Source organism: Lupinus angustifolius, chromosome LG18, assembly GCF_001865875.1.
Source record: "Lupinus angustifolius cultivar Tanjil chromosome LG18, LupAngTanjil_v1.0, whole genome shotgun sequence".
Taxonomy (NCBI): Eukaryota; Viridiplantae; Streptophyta; class Magnoliopsida; order Fabales; family Fabaceae; genus Lupinus; species Lupinus angustifolius.
In genome coordinates this window covers 2,292,500-2,308,538 of record NC_032026.1, presented here as the reverse complement: position 1 = coordinate 2,308,538, position 16,039 = coordinate 2,292,500, and the positions used below count along the sequence as shown (strand labels likewise).

General features: G+C 32.1%; 1 protein-coding gene across 2 annotated transcripts; it reads right to left on the bottom strand.

The window, feature by feature from the left end:
- Positions 11,185 to 13,048, bottom strand: LOC109332205 (phosphatidylinositol 4-kinase alpha 1-like). Of its 2 annotated transcripts, none has more exons than XM_019567098.1 (2): positions 11,934 to 13,044; positions 11,185 to 11,596 (listed from the first exon to the last, which is right to left on the bottom strand). In XM_019567098.1, the coding sequence occupies exons 1-2, from the start codon at positions 12,882 to 12,884 to the stop codon at positions 11,216 to 11,218; spliced, it is 1,332 nt and encodes a 443-aa protein (XP_019422643.1). In that variant the 5' UTR covers positions 12,885 to 13,044; the 3' UTR covers positions 11,185 to 11,215. The 2 variants fall into 2 exon arrangements, with proteins under 2 accessions (XP_019422643.1, XP_019422644.1); XM_019567099.1 differs by lacking the exon at positions 11,185 to 11,596 and adding an exon at positions 11,653 to 11,728 and having other exon boundaries at positions 11,934 to 13,048.

Genomic DNA, 16,039 nt, shown 5'->3' with positions numbered 1-16,039 from the left:
TAGTTATCCATGAAGGAACACCACTCGAGAAACTAAAATGCATTGGGATCGAAAATAGTGGAGAGTTTCGATCCGGTAGCCCAAACTCCCTCACAAGTTTGGAGTTGCCTTGGGTATTAAGAAAGCTTGTAGTTAATCAATTGTCTGTTTGTTTGGATTAAGTACGAAATATTTCTTATACCAATTTATGTTATGTTTATATATGCAAATATCATATTTACTATTGAATTATAATGTTTGAATGATTATTATGAGAATGATATGTATGTGATAATTTTTAAATTCAATGTTTAAAAACATGTGATATAAATGAGAAATATTTTCCTTCAGAAAAGTCATTAAAATGATAATCATGTTCTTCTCCCTTGAGCAAGACATCTTTTGCTTCAGTGAGAAGTGTCTAGAGAAAACGAGTGTTTTAGCTCGGGGCGAGACAGTTCTCGCTTGAGCTAAAATAAGCACCAAGAGAACTGATTGCTTTCTCGCTTAAGCGAGATACATCTCACTTAAGCCACAAATGCCTCAAAAATGGATGTGCCCTCGCTTGAGCAAGACAGCTCTCGCTTGAGCGAGAGGGCTCCATACAGACTTGACTTCTTTTTAAGTCGTCTGAACGATAACTCTCATATATACGAGAGCCTAATGGCATGTTTTCCATCAAGAAGTTGTAAAGGTAAATAACTACATGAAATTCTTGAAAGTAATAAAAGTAAGGAATTGCTTGGTTAAAAGCGAGGGCCAGAGGGCCCGTTTTGGGCGCTTTTAGTGCCCGAGCGACCGTATTTCGCCCGGGCACGAACTAGACAGGTATGTTGACCAATTTTTGATGGATTTGTCACTTGAGCAACAGTCCCTCGCTTGGGCGAGAATCAGGAAGAGAATTGAGTCTGATTTGATGAGTTCGTCGCTTGAGCGACAATTTCTTGCTTGAGCGAGAGACATACAATATTTTTGATTGTTGCTGATTGTTTGATTGCTTAGGCAATAGCCCTAGCTTGGGTGTGAAGTTTATTTACACTTGGGAAAGACCATGACTCAAATGATTGAGTCTAGGGCCCAAAATTGACAAACTTATTCAATCACCTTTGTTCTTGCGCCTATTTAGGGCAAGGTTTCCGACTGTGATGTCGTGATTAGGGCGATGCCCAAAAATGGATTACATGATACCATGCAGCGAGGTCGTCTAACCGTAAGAGGTTTGGCCATGTGGCCGTCCAGGGTGATTCAACGATGGTTCGTAGTGGTAGGAATGTTAATCCTCTATTTACGTGTTGACGTAAGATCAGGTCCCACATGAAGCATTCCTTTGGGAGATGTGTTAGGTTGGGCCGATTATATAAAATAATGATTAAAATATTTAATCGGCTAACCTCGGTTAGTGTGCATACTCATTATGGATAATGAAGTAGTGGAGAGGAAATTTACGGGAGATTGAGAGATACGACGACGGCGGTGGTTCGTCAGCAAAGTCTTGAGGGTGAGACGAGTCCCTTGTATTCCTGGATGAGGTATTATGTTGGATCGGACAGTTCTCACAGCATAAACTAGATGATCTCTGACAACCCCTCTTTGCAATCAGGATCAATGAGAGAGATGCCTAGAAAGTATTTGATACGACACCGTCCTGAAATGGATAGTTCTTCGGAACAGATTGATCATATATCCTTGCGAGGAATAATTTTGGTGCGTTCAAATCGGCTTTACTCTTGGTTATTTCCGAATAGTATATTGGGAGGATATTGGTGAAAGGATGGACGAAACAAGCATAACATTAATACATTGAGATTGTGGACTTTGATCCTCATATTCTAAGATTATAACATCATTCATCATTGTGCATTTTTATATGTGAATGTATATATTGTGTTATTATGCGTGTCTGTCTGGATGTATCTGTCTGGATGTGATATTTTGTGTAATTCCATGCCGTCAATGAGTAATATTCATTGGGCTTATTTGGTTATGTGTTCTTTGGATAAATATTGTGAGTGGTGTTAGTATGATGAGGTATAAGATGGTGAAATTTGCATGATCAATGCATTAGTATATACTTATTAAAAAATTATGTAGTTGAAAGTAAATCTTCATTCATGAAAAAGGAAACTTGGATAAGTGTGAGATGGACTTGGCCTTGATTGGGATCCTCAAAGGAGAATTTTTCAAATTGCTCTCCAATTTAGCTAGGGTTGAAGACAATGCATTATCGAATATGGTCTCGACCACAAACTTGGAGTTCTCTTTCTTCTGGAATGTCTTCAGTTTCAACATTGATTGCTTTCAGTCAAGTTTAACAATATTGTTCATAAAATTGATCTTCAATTGATGGGCCTCCTTAGCAATAAGATCATGAAATGCACGCAGAAAAGTGATTTCTTATTGATGTATGATATGCATAAAGTGAATTTTGTTATTTTTTTTATTATGTTACATGAATTGAGATGTAACTTATAACTCGAAATGATGCATGAAATGCAAGTACGCTAAACTTGAGTTCATACTACCTTAAAATGCATGACGTGCATATGAGGATGCATTTGATTTATTTGGGATATATGAATGATGTGAGAATGCAAACACATGGGATGCAACTATGGAATGCATGTAATTTTCTTTTTTTAGTGCATGAGACTCTTAGAAAATGCAATTTATGATGTATATGACTTTGAATGCATGAAGACTATGTGAAGATGTATGAAATATATTTTTTCTTTTTATGATGAGATGAGAAGGTTTGCGACAATGAATGTGGTGAAATTAAAATGTATGATATGGTAATGTGTGAAATAGAATATTTTGAATGTTTTTTTATGAATGTATGCATAAGTGAGTGTATGTATGAATAATGTGTTTATTGTTTTAAATTGCATGTATATATGAGTGTATGCATGTTTATTGTTTTTATGCATGAATGAATGCCTAAGTCAATGAATGATTAATTTAATTTTTGAATACATGAATGAATTTTTTCTAGAATGGTTGAATGAATCAATAAAATGTAGATGAATGTATGATTATTGTATTTTTATTTTTTTGAAATGAATGTATAATTTATTTATTTTGTTTTGTTTTTAAAAATGCATGTATGCATGAATTAATGAATGAATCAATTGAAGAGTGTATGAATAATGTATGCATGGATAATTGAATGAATGACTAAATGCATAAGTCATTTAGTGAAGATATTTTTTTAATGTGATGAACGAATGAATAAATCAATCGATTTTTTATTTATTTTTGAATGTATGAGTGAATGAATGAATTTTCTTTTTGACTGTATGAACGAAAGAATGTGTCAGTAAATTAATATTTTTAATTAATATATGAAAGCATAAGTCACGAGTGTTTAAATGATGTATTTTTATTTTTTCTTTTTTTAGCGCATGAGTGAGTAATGGGATGGACCAATAAAGAAATAAATTCTTGAGTTATATGTATTATTTTACAAGAATGAATGCATGAATTATATATTTTTTGATGCATGAGTGAAGGGATGAATATATAAATAAATAAATAAGAGAATGTATGAATGATACATTTTCGGATGCACTTAATATTTATAACATATAACTCATACATACAACATATAATAATAATTAAGTATGCAATTCATGTTTATAACTTACAATCAATAATTAAGCATGTAATTCATATTGATATCATAACATACAATTATAATTAAGCATGCAATTTTCATGTTATTGGAAATCTACTAATTAACCAAATAGAAAAAATAATAATAAAAAAAGAGTCACACATTTTATTGATTATGGGCCGAACTCTCTCAAAAAAGTCCCCATCAGAGTCGTCAGCTGTCGTGCCACGATTTTCGGCTACACGACTTTGTTTAGAGTCGTCACTACATTTTATAGTTAAAATGTATAAAAATATTTTAAGCTCAATTACCTTTGGCTTTTGGATTTTTGATATCCAGGTTCGGGAGTCGGTTACAAGGTAGGGAAGGTATTAGCATCATATCCGGCTGCCTTTGGCGGTACCCTTCACTAAAATATATGACTTTATTATTATTATTTATTATTAAATTATATGGTTAACTAATTAATTATTAAAAATAAGAAATTTATTTATTTTTATTATTGTGTCTAACAAGATTGACATTGGTCCTACGTATCCCTATTAAGGGAATCAAGACTAGTTCTTTAGTAAAAAAACATTTGTTGGTTGATAAATTTTATTAATGAAAATATTTATTATTGTATATTTATGAAAAAAAGTGTCTTGATTAATTATTAGTTTGCATTGATTATTGTGCTAATAAAAATATGGTTGTTACTTTAATTTTTGGTGATATTTATTTGATTTGAAAAAAAGATCTTATTAAGTAATTGCTAGGTAATACATATATCCTTGACTTTCTATTATAAAAAATAAAATTTATCATGTGACAATGTTATTATTAATATTATTAGTAAAATTATTTCTTCAATGGTGACAATAGAAGTTGGTACAATTATCATACACACATTGTAGAAAAATGAAGGTACTTACTTGTTGAAGCTTGCAAAGGAGCAGAGATACAGTGCGAACGAAAGACAAATGACTTACTAGGCTCGATGATATGTCGGAACCAGATTGGCCGACACTGCAAAGTGTGGAGAATATGACCAAGCGGTAGATTTGCACGTGTTGGGTGAGGAAGAATGCACTTAGACGTAGATAATCTTATGTTCATGCGAGAGTAGTAATCTGGAGTGACATGGTGTACTACAATCGCATGATGTTTCGAGATTTGATTGACTATGAGTAGATGGTCAACGCATATGCAGACTAGTATGGAGAGCTCTCTTTGAGGTATTTTTGTGTGTAATTATTGGTTGTAATTCTTACATGGAATTCTTGTCTTTTTAGCGTTTTTTTGTGTGGAATCCCCTCCCCCTTCTTTGGTGAATAAGATACTCTATTTATAGACTATGACTTATCACATGTTATGGTACATGCCCCTTAGGGTAATGGACCATATATTGTGGGTGATTTAGCCATTACTATGATTTGAACATGTATATATATATTTTAAATTATATTTCTTTTATTTTTATCATTTAGGCTAGCTTAGGACCAAAATAAATTGTCATATTTTTTTAATGATAACCTTCTAGTTAGGGGAATAGGAATTCCCTCAAGGGTGCGATATTTTACATGATTTTTATTTTACATGACAAAATTCCAAACAATATGCTATTATACAAACATATACAAATCACAAGATTCACAACAAGTACAACATCCTAGGATAGGGTTCTAACATACAATGGACGCTATTGGCAAGTTATAGACTCTCTATAAGGTGCCCATATTGCAACTCTCTCCAATAGAGAAACTCAAATATTATGATGTTAGAAACAATAGACCAGCTCGAGCGCCTAACTCATAATAAGAGGTAACAATATGAGTGGTCCACATCACCAACACTTAGAAGTGGCAAAGACCGCGACCAGTAAGGTTAGTGTCTCTTCTATTAAAAAAGGTATCACTAATACCCGGGTGTAGGACATATGTGTGACTAAAATGTGTACATTACATATCATACAATAAAAATAATACATACACAAAACATGCACTTAATATTTATAACATATAATTCATACATACAACATATAATAATAATTAAGCATGCAATTCATGTTTATAACTTACAATCAATAATTAAGCATGTAATTCATATTGATATCATAACATACAATTAATAATTAAGCATGCAATTTTCGTGTTGTTGGAAATCTACTAATTAACCAAATAGAAAAAATAATAATAAACAAAGAGTCACACATTTTATTGATTATGGGCCAAACTCTCTCAAAAAAGTCCCCAGCAGAGTCGCCAGTTGTCGCACCCTGATTTTCGGCTGCACGACTTTGTTTAGAGTTGTCACTACATTTTCGGTTGCCCTTAATATTCATAACATATAATTCATTCATACAACATATAATAATAATTAAGCATGCAATTCATGTTTATAACTTACAATCGATAATTAAGCATGTAATTCATATTGATATCATAACATACAATTAATAATTAAGCATGCAATTTTCGTGTTATTGGAAATCTACTAATTAACCAAATAGAAAAAATAATAATAAACAAATAGTCACACATTTTATTGATTATGGGCTGAACTCTCTCAAAAAAGTCCCTAGCAAAGTCATCAGCTGTCGCGCCCCGATTTTCGACTGCACGACTTTGTTTAGAGTCGTCACTACATTTTATAGTTAAAATGTAGAAAAATATTTTAAGCTCAATTACCTTGGACTTTTGGATTTTTGATATCCAGGTTCGGGAGTCGATTACAAGGTAGGGAAGGTATTAGCACCCTATCCGTCCGCCTTAGGCGGTAGCCTTCACTAAAATATATGACTTTATTATTATTATTATTTATTATTAAATTATATGGTTAATTAATTAATTATTAAAAATAAGAAATTTATTATTGTGTATGACAAGATTGACATTGGTCCTACGTATCCCTATTAAGGGAATGAAGACTTATGTAGTTCTTTAGTAAAAAAACATTTGTTGGTTGACAAATTTTATTAATGAAAATATTTATTATTGTGTATTTATGAAAAAAAGTGTTTTGATTAATTATTAGTTTGCATTGATGATCGTGCTAATAAAAATATGGTTGTTACTTTAATTTTTGGTGATATTTATTTGATTTGAAAAAAAGATTTTATTAAGTAATTGCTAGGAAATAGATATATCCTTGACTTTCTATTATAAAAAATAAAATTTATCATATTACAATGTTATTATTAATATTATTAGTAAAATTATTTCTTCAATGGTGACAATAGAAGTTGGTACAATTATCATACACACATTGTAGAAAAATGAAGGTACTTACTTGTTGTAGCTTGCAAAGGAGTAGAGATACAATGTGAACGAAAGACAAATGACTTACTAGGCTCGATGACATGTCGGAACCAGATTGGCCGACACTGCAAAGTGTGGAGAATATGACCACGTGGAAGATTTGCACGTGTTGGGTGAGGAAGGGTGCACTTAGACGTAGATAATCTTATGTTCATGTGAGAGTTAATCTGGGGCGACATGGTGTACTACAATCGCATGATGTTTCGAGATTTGATTGGCTATGAGTAGATGGTCAACGCATATGCAAACTAGTATGGAGAGCTCTTTTTGAGGGATTTTTGTGTGTAATTCTTGGTTGTAGTTTTTACATGGAATTCTTGTCTTTTTAGCGCTTTTTTGTGTGTGGAATCCCCCCCTTCTTTGGTGAATAAGATACTCTATTTATAGACTATGACTTATCACATGTGCTTAGTGAAAAGAATATTGAAAGTGCAAAGTGTCAAGGATTGCATTAGCAATGTTTTGCTTATGTTTTAATGAAGACAAGGAGTTAGTTAAAGCTTGAAAATGGCTCAACTATCGACATGCCTAGAACTCATTGGTCATATCTAGACTAGGTTATATCAAGAGAGTCATATTTCTAAGTAGTCTGGAATGTGTGCCTTAGTTAGTGAGTATATGTAAGGTAAACCTAGACGCAAGTCTCACAAGCCATTAATATTGTCATATCATATTCATGGGGCATATCATCTAGTTTATTATATGTTCATGCATTAATCGTACATGTTATATGTGCATATCAGACATAACATAATTACTAAAACATGTATAAGAGTCAAGCATAACATATAAGTAGTTTACCATTCAATCATGTTTTAAAATACATTGGTTAATCGATTAACCCCAAGGCTTAATCGATTAACGTGACTGCTTCCTGTTATAATTATTTTATGTTTTAACTGCTTAACTGAAAGTAACGGTTTGAAGGGTCAAATCTGTTTTGTATAAGTTCTGGAAAATTGCAGAAACATGAAGATTGCATATTATTGTTTAGGAACTATTAGAGATCATTTTGTTAAGAGAGATGCATGTGTGAGAAAGAGAGATTAACATGCTTAGTTCATATTGTTCATGATGTATTGCATATTGTTTTCATGTGCTTAATCTCATTCATTATTTCTTGCATGTTCGTGCATTCTTTTTAGAGATTTTCAGGATTCTGCATTATTTCTTTTGTATTAACTCACATACGTTCATGATGGCTTGTATTACTTGAGTGTGGGTTAATCATTGAGTTTTCATTATTGTAGAGTCCGAGTATTAAGTACTCATTCATAACTCAAAGCGTTGTAATTAAAGGATTAGGAAAATCCTAGCTGCGGTTAGGTAAGGTGTTCTTCATGAAGACTTGGAGGTCTTAGGATAAAGGGCGATACCTTGGTTGGGGTCGAATCGCGGTAAGAATGATTTTCTTGGGAGGCGGTTTTGGGAAAGGTCAAACCAAGGGTGACGAAGTTCTTTGAGTTCCAAGAAAGGAGCGTTCGAGTCTTGTAATTGAAGTGGTGTATATAACGATACAAGGTTTTCAATTTAGTGAAGAGAAATCTCCCAAGGTCAGAAGGGGAGGCCTAGATGTAGTTTGTAGTGGACCGCAAACGAACTAGGATAAAAATCCTATTGTGCAAGTTGTTCGCTCTCAATCTCTTTTATATTTCAAGATATTTTAATTCGTGTTTGAAGCTGATATTTTGCAAACTGATACTTTGCTATATCCTTATTAATATTGCATAAAAATATATGGTGTATCTCTGCTTGTTTGTTGATAAATAACTGTGCAAGAAGTTGATCTGATAATTTTGTTTATGTTTGGAGTTAATCGATTAAGCCCACTGGTTAATCGATTAAGTCCACTAGTTAATCAATTAAGCCCACTGATTAATCGATTAACTGGGCTTTTTTCAGCAAAGTGTGTAAAAACCAAAAAAGTGGAACTTGAACTCCGCCACACATATTCAACACCCCTTCTAGGTGTATTCTGCCACTGATACCTAACAAATATCTCTCATTAATTGATTAGAGGAGGTTAAGGGAAATAAATCAGATTTTCAACATAATCAAATTGATTTGAAATTTGCTTCATTTGATTTGAAATTTGCTTGATTTGATTTGATTTGATTTGCTTATTCTCAGATTGCAACCTTAATTTACTTGATTCCAAATCTCTAAAAGTTTTATTTTTCATCGAATCAAATCTCTAAAGTTTAATTATTATAATCAAAATTATTTGTGCAACACAATCAAATGGATATAAAATTTTCCAATCGTAATTTCATTTGCATATTTCCTAATTGCGATCTTTAAGGAATGAAGTAGAAAATTAGAAATAAAAAATGTAATCTTAAACTCAAAAACGTTTGTGACAAGAGAAAAAGATGTACACATTGATAGTGTATGAGTTTTATATATTGTCATTGCATCATCCACCGTTAATATTTAATTATTGTTGATTTTTCAAAAAAATAATAAAAAAAGAATGACAGATGTTAGGGTGCATATGCATAAATCTTTACATTGTTAGTGTATAGATTTTACACTCTTATGACAATCCTTAATGATAATCAGTTAGACAAAACACAAAAGTAAATGTATCTTGGAAAACTAAGTTCATTACTACTCACAAGTCACAATAATAAATTTGACATTTCCTAATTACTCTATTGCCATTTAAAGAATTGAGTTTTAACATTTTCCTATATTCTTCACCAATGCACACATTTCCGTTAAGAATTTGTGGACGGCAAACCAATTTATAACCATATATTTTTATTTGAGAAAAAAAAGATGTATATACTCACAATGTAAGAGTTTTTACATTGTCATGTATTTTTCATCATTCATTTTCAATCATCATTGACTTTTAAATAAAAATAATTCAAATGAATAATGTATTGACTGTGTATAAATTTTTATACTGCCAGTACATAAATGTTATACTCATTTTATTTTTAGAGCATATTATGAATTGTGTTTTTATCTATCTGAAATTGGAGCTAGCTGATTTGGGGTGATAAGAAACAATAAGATGACCAGAGCATTTTGCCCCACTTTTTAAACACTAAATATCACAAAAAAATTTATTATATAAAAAATATTATGAGAAAAAAACCTATACATGTTTAAAAGTTTTTTACACTAACATTATATCATGCATTACTAATATTTAATTATCATCACTCTTAAACATAAGTAGTACAAATGAATCATAAAATATATATCTAGACTGTCTATAACACTAGTACACAAGATATTACACTACAATATTATTTATTTACAATTTCTAATAAGTTTAGAAAGAGTCTAAGAGGCATAAATGCACCAAATAAAGTGGAAATAAATGATAGTGTTAGTGTGGTGGTGGTGATCTTGATCAAGATGGCATACCTTAATGGTCGTGATTGTGATCTTGATCCAATTTTCGAATAATCATTGGTTATACGACTTGGAATGAAATTCAAATTTTTTTAAAATGCTTCGGAGACATCGCTATATTTTTGCAAACAAAAATATAGAAAAATCTCTTTTATATTCGATTTCGAAAATATGATCATTAAACTAGGATTGCTAATTCCATGGACTAAAATTCATACCCTACACTTGTTTTATTATTAAATATCCTTTTGAAACAATAGAATATAATTTTTATTAGGATATCTAACAAAATTTTATCACGTTCCTTTGGATACATATTCCTTTGTATCTCTATGTGCAATAGAAAAACAAAGCTACATAATTATAGTTTGAATATTGATTAATATGTTAATATGATATTTATTTAGTGAGGTTGGTAGATAGGAATCAGATCGTAGACCTCCTTCCTTAATTCAGGAGATGACACATGCAATACTAATGAACGCGACCTCTTCTCGACCGAAATAAAAAGGAAAGAGATGATATTAATTGTGATCATTCTCGAATTTTGAGATTTTTAAAAACATTTATATTAATATTAATTTCTATTAAAATAAATATTTAATTAATTACAATAAAATAAGTAGTAAGATATAACAATGATGATGAACTATTTTCCCACTTTGTGAGATGACAAAAAATACTAATTACCATAAATGCATCTCAACCTAGAGTAGAAAGTATGATATGATATTGATCGTGATTTTTATATTAAATTCTCAAATTAAATAAAACATTTTGAATAATTAATTAAAGGGTCAAGAGAAAAGAGATAATTTTGGCCATGAATTATCCTGAAGTAGGTGGAGCTAGCATAATAATCTAATGACTGTGACTACTTCTCAACCTGAAAAAATAGCAAATTGCATGATCTTGAACGTAAATTGGAATATACGTTTGAAAAGAAAATTGGATGTCAACAGAAATACAAATTTGAAAAGTAAACAAACACCTGAGCACAAACGTTGAGAACAATTGGTTTTAGGCGAATTAGCAAAATGCGCAACGGCTGACCTCCACGGGAGATAGCAATTTGTGCTACCCCCATAAGCAAGGAACTGAAAAGCTCTTCACACATCCTCGACCTTCGCCATACAGATAGTAAGCATGCCTCTGCAGCATCTATCAATACTGCAACTGCTTCATAAACCAATCTCTTGACAGATTTCGGATCAGAAGAATCCAGTGCTGCGAGGCTCTTGATTTTCAGTCTCACTGCAGCTTTATAAACTGACAATTTGGTATTGATTCTGGCTTTTAGAAGTGACCCCTGCTCATGCCAATCCCTCTTCCTTATCTGCGAGAACTATGAAGAGTTAAAACAAGCCTCGCCCTGAACATCTAAATTAGTAACTTTTAACTACTTTCCATCACAATGAGTAAACGCCACCAAGTTGCCCTCCACAAAAAATTGTCACTAAATAAGTCTCTGAAAGTTTAAAAATGTCACTGCATTGGTCCTTCTATGCACTTAATTTTTCGTGGCACAGATTTAATTTTACACTTAGTTATGACATTTTAAGCTTTCAGCAACATGTTCGGTGGTACTTTCTTTGGCATATCATGTTTTAATCGATCCAAAATATACACTTAAGCATGACAACTTGACATGGAAAACAATGTAGCAAGTTTACCTTTAGAAAAGCGGACATAGACTGAATCTGCTTCTTCCCAATTAACCTAACCTGCTCCAACAATGCAGGTTCAATCTGCACTTTTTCCAAAATGTGAGCAATCAATTTAAAAGCTATTTCTTGTTTTTCCAACATTCCAACAGACTCTTCCTCAAACGATGCAACTTGTGGTCCAGACGAAGCCGCGCCATCATTTAAACCCAAATTCAGAGCCAACTGATCAGCATTGCTCTTCCACATATGGCTTCCTCCATTTGACATCACGCCGCTCGAAGAACCAGACACATTGCTCATTGCTTCATTGACAGGACTGCCAATGATTTGAGATTGGTGGTTTACACTGAGAGGCGAGCTCTGAGACGAAGAAACGTCAATGTGAACTGGCGAAGGCATGCCTGGAACGGCGATCGGAAACGCAAATTGTTCGATTAAACACGTCACCAATTTATCAGCATCGGAAGATGAAATCGGAATCGAGTTTTGCGAAAGCGCGATCAAAAAAGCTCTAGCTATCGGCGACTGTTGTTGCTCGTTGCCGTTCCCGTTCCCGATCGCGGATAAGACTACCTCGCCGGAGAATCCAGCAACCTCTTCAGCGAAAACTGACGATGATTCGGTGGCCTTGGAAATGTAACCAAGGAAATCAGCGAAGAAGGAAGAAACAAATTCGGCGTTAAACGGTTGAGGCCAGAAGGATTGAGTGAAGGAATGAGGAATTGAACGGAGGAACTCGAGTGCGACCGATTTAGAACGGAGATCGGCGGAATCGGGAGATTTGGACAAGAAGCGAGCGACGGCGAGGACGGCGTTGAGTTGAGAACGGGAAACCCTGGGAGATCCCGCCGATAGATACTCCGGCGAGGGGCATTTGTCGCATATCCATGATAATTTATCGTGGAATTGCGGTGGATTCAACGCAATTAAGTCGCACAGTTCCATCAAAGCTTCCATGAAGGGCAAATCGGGGAATTCAATTTAGTTCGATGATTCTCTCTCTCTTTCTTTCTCTCTGTGCTAAGAAGGAAGTAGCATCGTGATGTTGTTATGAACGTTGCAACATGCTATGCCCATATTTTTGTATTTTTTTCTTTTTCATTTCCTGTTTGGTTTAAAATGATTTTAGATTCTGGTTTTGGCTTTGTCTAAACTAGACTGGGATTATAATAATTGTAGTTGGGCCCACAGCGTGTGCTTGCGCGTGAAAGAGAAATTATTTTGTGCTAGATAACAAACACATTAATATAAACAACACGTTACTAAGATATTGAATTTGAATCTTGTGAATGGAAAAAATATTGAGTAAGATATAGGGTCATATATTTACGAATGTTTCCGGCTCGAACTCTACAAGATACCTATGAAAAACAAAAAAAACACATTCATACACTAATTTTGCATTATCCAATTAAGTTCATATATTTATAAAACCAATTATGTATATATGCTTGGACCATCTCTCCCAACCACCCAAAATCAGGAAGAAAATGGACTTTCACTCTAATAAGAGACAATAGTGTTCGTTTAACTACTGTTAGTCTATAGTATAAGATTTTATTATATTTGTTAGAGACCAAATTATAAATAAAAAAAACAATTTTAAATATAACGGATTGATAGAAATAAACAAACTATAAACAAAAACAATTTTTTATTCAAATCAAAATAACCAAATTCAACTACTAAAATATTTACTAGAACTACTAGATTATTGTAATATTGAAAATCAAAATGCATAACCTAAGCATAATTGAATCGCTAAAACAAAAAGATATGGATCACTTATCCCAAACAGTGTTCCACGTAACAAATCGATCATAATATATTGTTGAGAACATATGACCCTATCGAAAACATAATAGAGAATAATATTCCAAAACATTTATGAACCTTGTTGCGTGTCACTAACAAATGATTTTGAAGGGCACATCATCAAGTGTACTAAAACAGTACAATAGTTTCATCTTATCTGAAGAATAGAAACAAATGGTTGATTTGATTAAGAAGGGAAAAGAAGACAAAGTTTATTTGATTCTAACTTGGGTTATATTTTTCGAGCATCATAATATGTGAATTTCAAGCATTTTGGTTAAAAGGTTTGGATGTTAGTATCTTAAGGTTTTATTTGTATGAATGGAATTAAGAGGAATAAAATAAAACAGAACGAGATAACTCAAGATTTTATTGTTTGAAAGTTATTTTAGAAAATAAAATGATAAGAAAAACAATCTTTCAAAACCCACAATTTTTTCTTCTAAATTGGTGTGAAATCAATGAAATAAATATTATTCTTATGTTGCATTGTATCCTATCCTCTACAAACCATAATTGTTTATCCTCTTCATACACACAATTCTAAGAATTATATATTATTAAAATAATCATGACATAATAATAAAGTTGTTACTTCATAATCAGTAGATCACAAGTATAAATCTTGGAAATAACTTTTTCAAAGGAATGAGAGCTAGCATAATAATCTAATGACAGTGACTACTTCTCAACCTGGGTCAGGAGGAAAGGAACAAGGTACGACATGTGTCTTAAACTATTTAAAATATATTTAAAATTAGACTAACTTCTTTTTTTAAAGGAAAGAAATTATTCAAAAGAAAATAAATAAAGTAAGAGAAAGAAAACAGAAAAAAATAAATATATTTTACATACTAGTTAATGAGCATTTGATGTCAAGAAGATTGAGACTTGGCATGCATCAGCAACTTGGGGACCATTCAATGATGGTGACATGTGGAGTGCTGTTATAGAAACACAAAAAACGATGGCTGAATATAATGTGGGATAATCACGGCAAGGGAACAACCATTGAAAAGTATATTGAAATAAATAATATTATATTCTCTTACTCTATTTTTCGACTATAACTTTTTACTTATAAGAAAATGATACATGTCATTTATAAACCCAATAATTAATAAGTAAGTATCATTTTATGATATATGTCAAATTTTAGTAGATAAGATGATTAATAAAAAAATTTAATATGAGAATATATTATGTTTCTATTGATATTGTTGTCTTAGAGTTAGCTCGACCTAGAATAATGTGTGATGACACAATCTTGCACACGTTTCGAGGTTATTGCATTTTTTTGCTTTCTCTTGCTGATTTTGGCTTCTTTTTCTCTTATTCTTTTGAGTGTTTCCTCATTCCTTTATTTCTTTTGATTTTTTTCCTGCGATTTTATATGAGTGTTTTGCAAGTCTCTATTTAATGATATTTTTAACTGATTAATTAAAATATAAAAGCATTAACCAAAAGTTTTATTAAAGATTTTTAAAACTTATCAATTAATTAAAATAAAACCACCACTTATCTAGAATCGAACAAACAAAGAGGATAAAATTTCTTCCAAGACGTTTAGACATATAAAAGAATGTGTTTTTTGTGAAAAAAATATTTTCATAAAGCCACAAATATGTCAATTTGGATAGTAAGTAAATAGAGATTTGAATACTAGTAAGACCTAATTTTAATGAAAATGCTAGTGAAATGCTAGTCAGAATAGGACTAGAACTTGGCTACAAAAATATCGAAGATCGGATCATAGATTAGGGTAATATAGAATATCAGAAACAAAAATTAAAAATAGTTCTAGATCGTCAATTGATGACAAACAAAATCAAAGTCGGAGTAGTTTCAAATCTAGCAACAAATATTAAAAACTTACCAAGATCACAAGTAAGAGTATCATTGGATCTCAAAAAGAAAAAATAAAATCAAGATCACAGGTCGAGGTAAAACATATCTTGTGAATATAAAGTAAAAATAAATCAAGATCGCATGTGTATACTCTCATATCTTGGAACAATAAATTGTAAGAATAGGATTGCAACTAAGAGGGGGTAAATTAGTTGACTTAAAATTATAGCAACTTTTTTTGCAAAATGTAAGAGTTAATGTGCAGTGGATAATATTGCAGAAAATAAACAAGTATAAATTAAAGAGGAAAGGGAACGGAGAGTATACGAGTATTTTATACTGGTTCACCTTCTTGTCCACCGAAGGCTACGTCCAGTACTCTTGCAGCACAAGAAATTTTCCACTAAATATTAAGACTTGTAATTACAATATCTCACCCCGAGATCTCT

Excerpts from the sequence above, each read along its gene's own strand:
- LOC109332205 (XM_019567098.1), bottom strand. The coding sequence starts at position 12,884 with ATGGAAGCTTTGATGGAACTGTGCGACTTAATTGCGTTGAATCCACCG. Across the intron at positions 11,597-11,933 it reads CTATGTCCGCTTTTCTAAAG|ATAAGGAAGAGGGATTGGCA; the intron begins GTAAACTTGCTA and ends TAGTTCTCGCAG.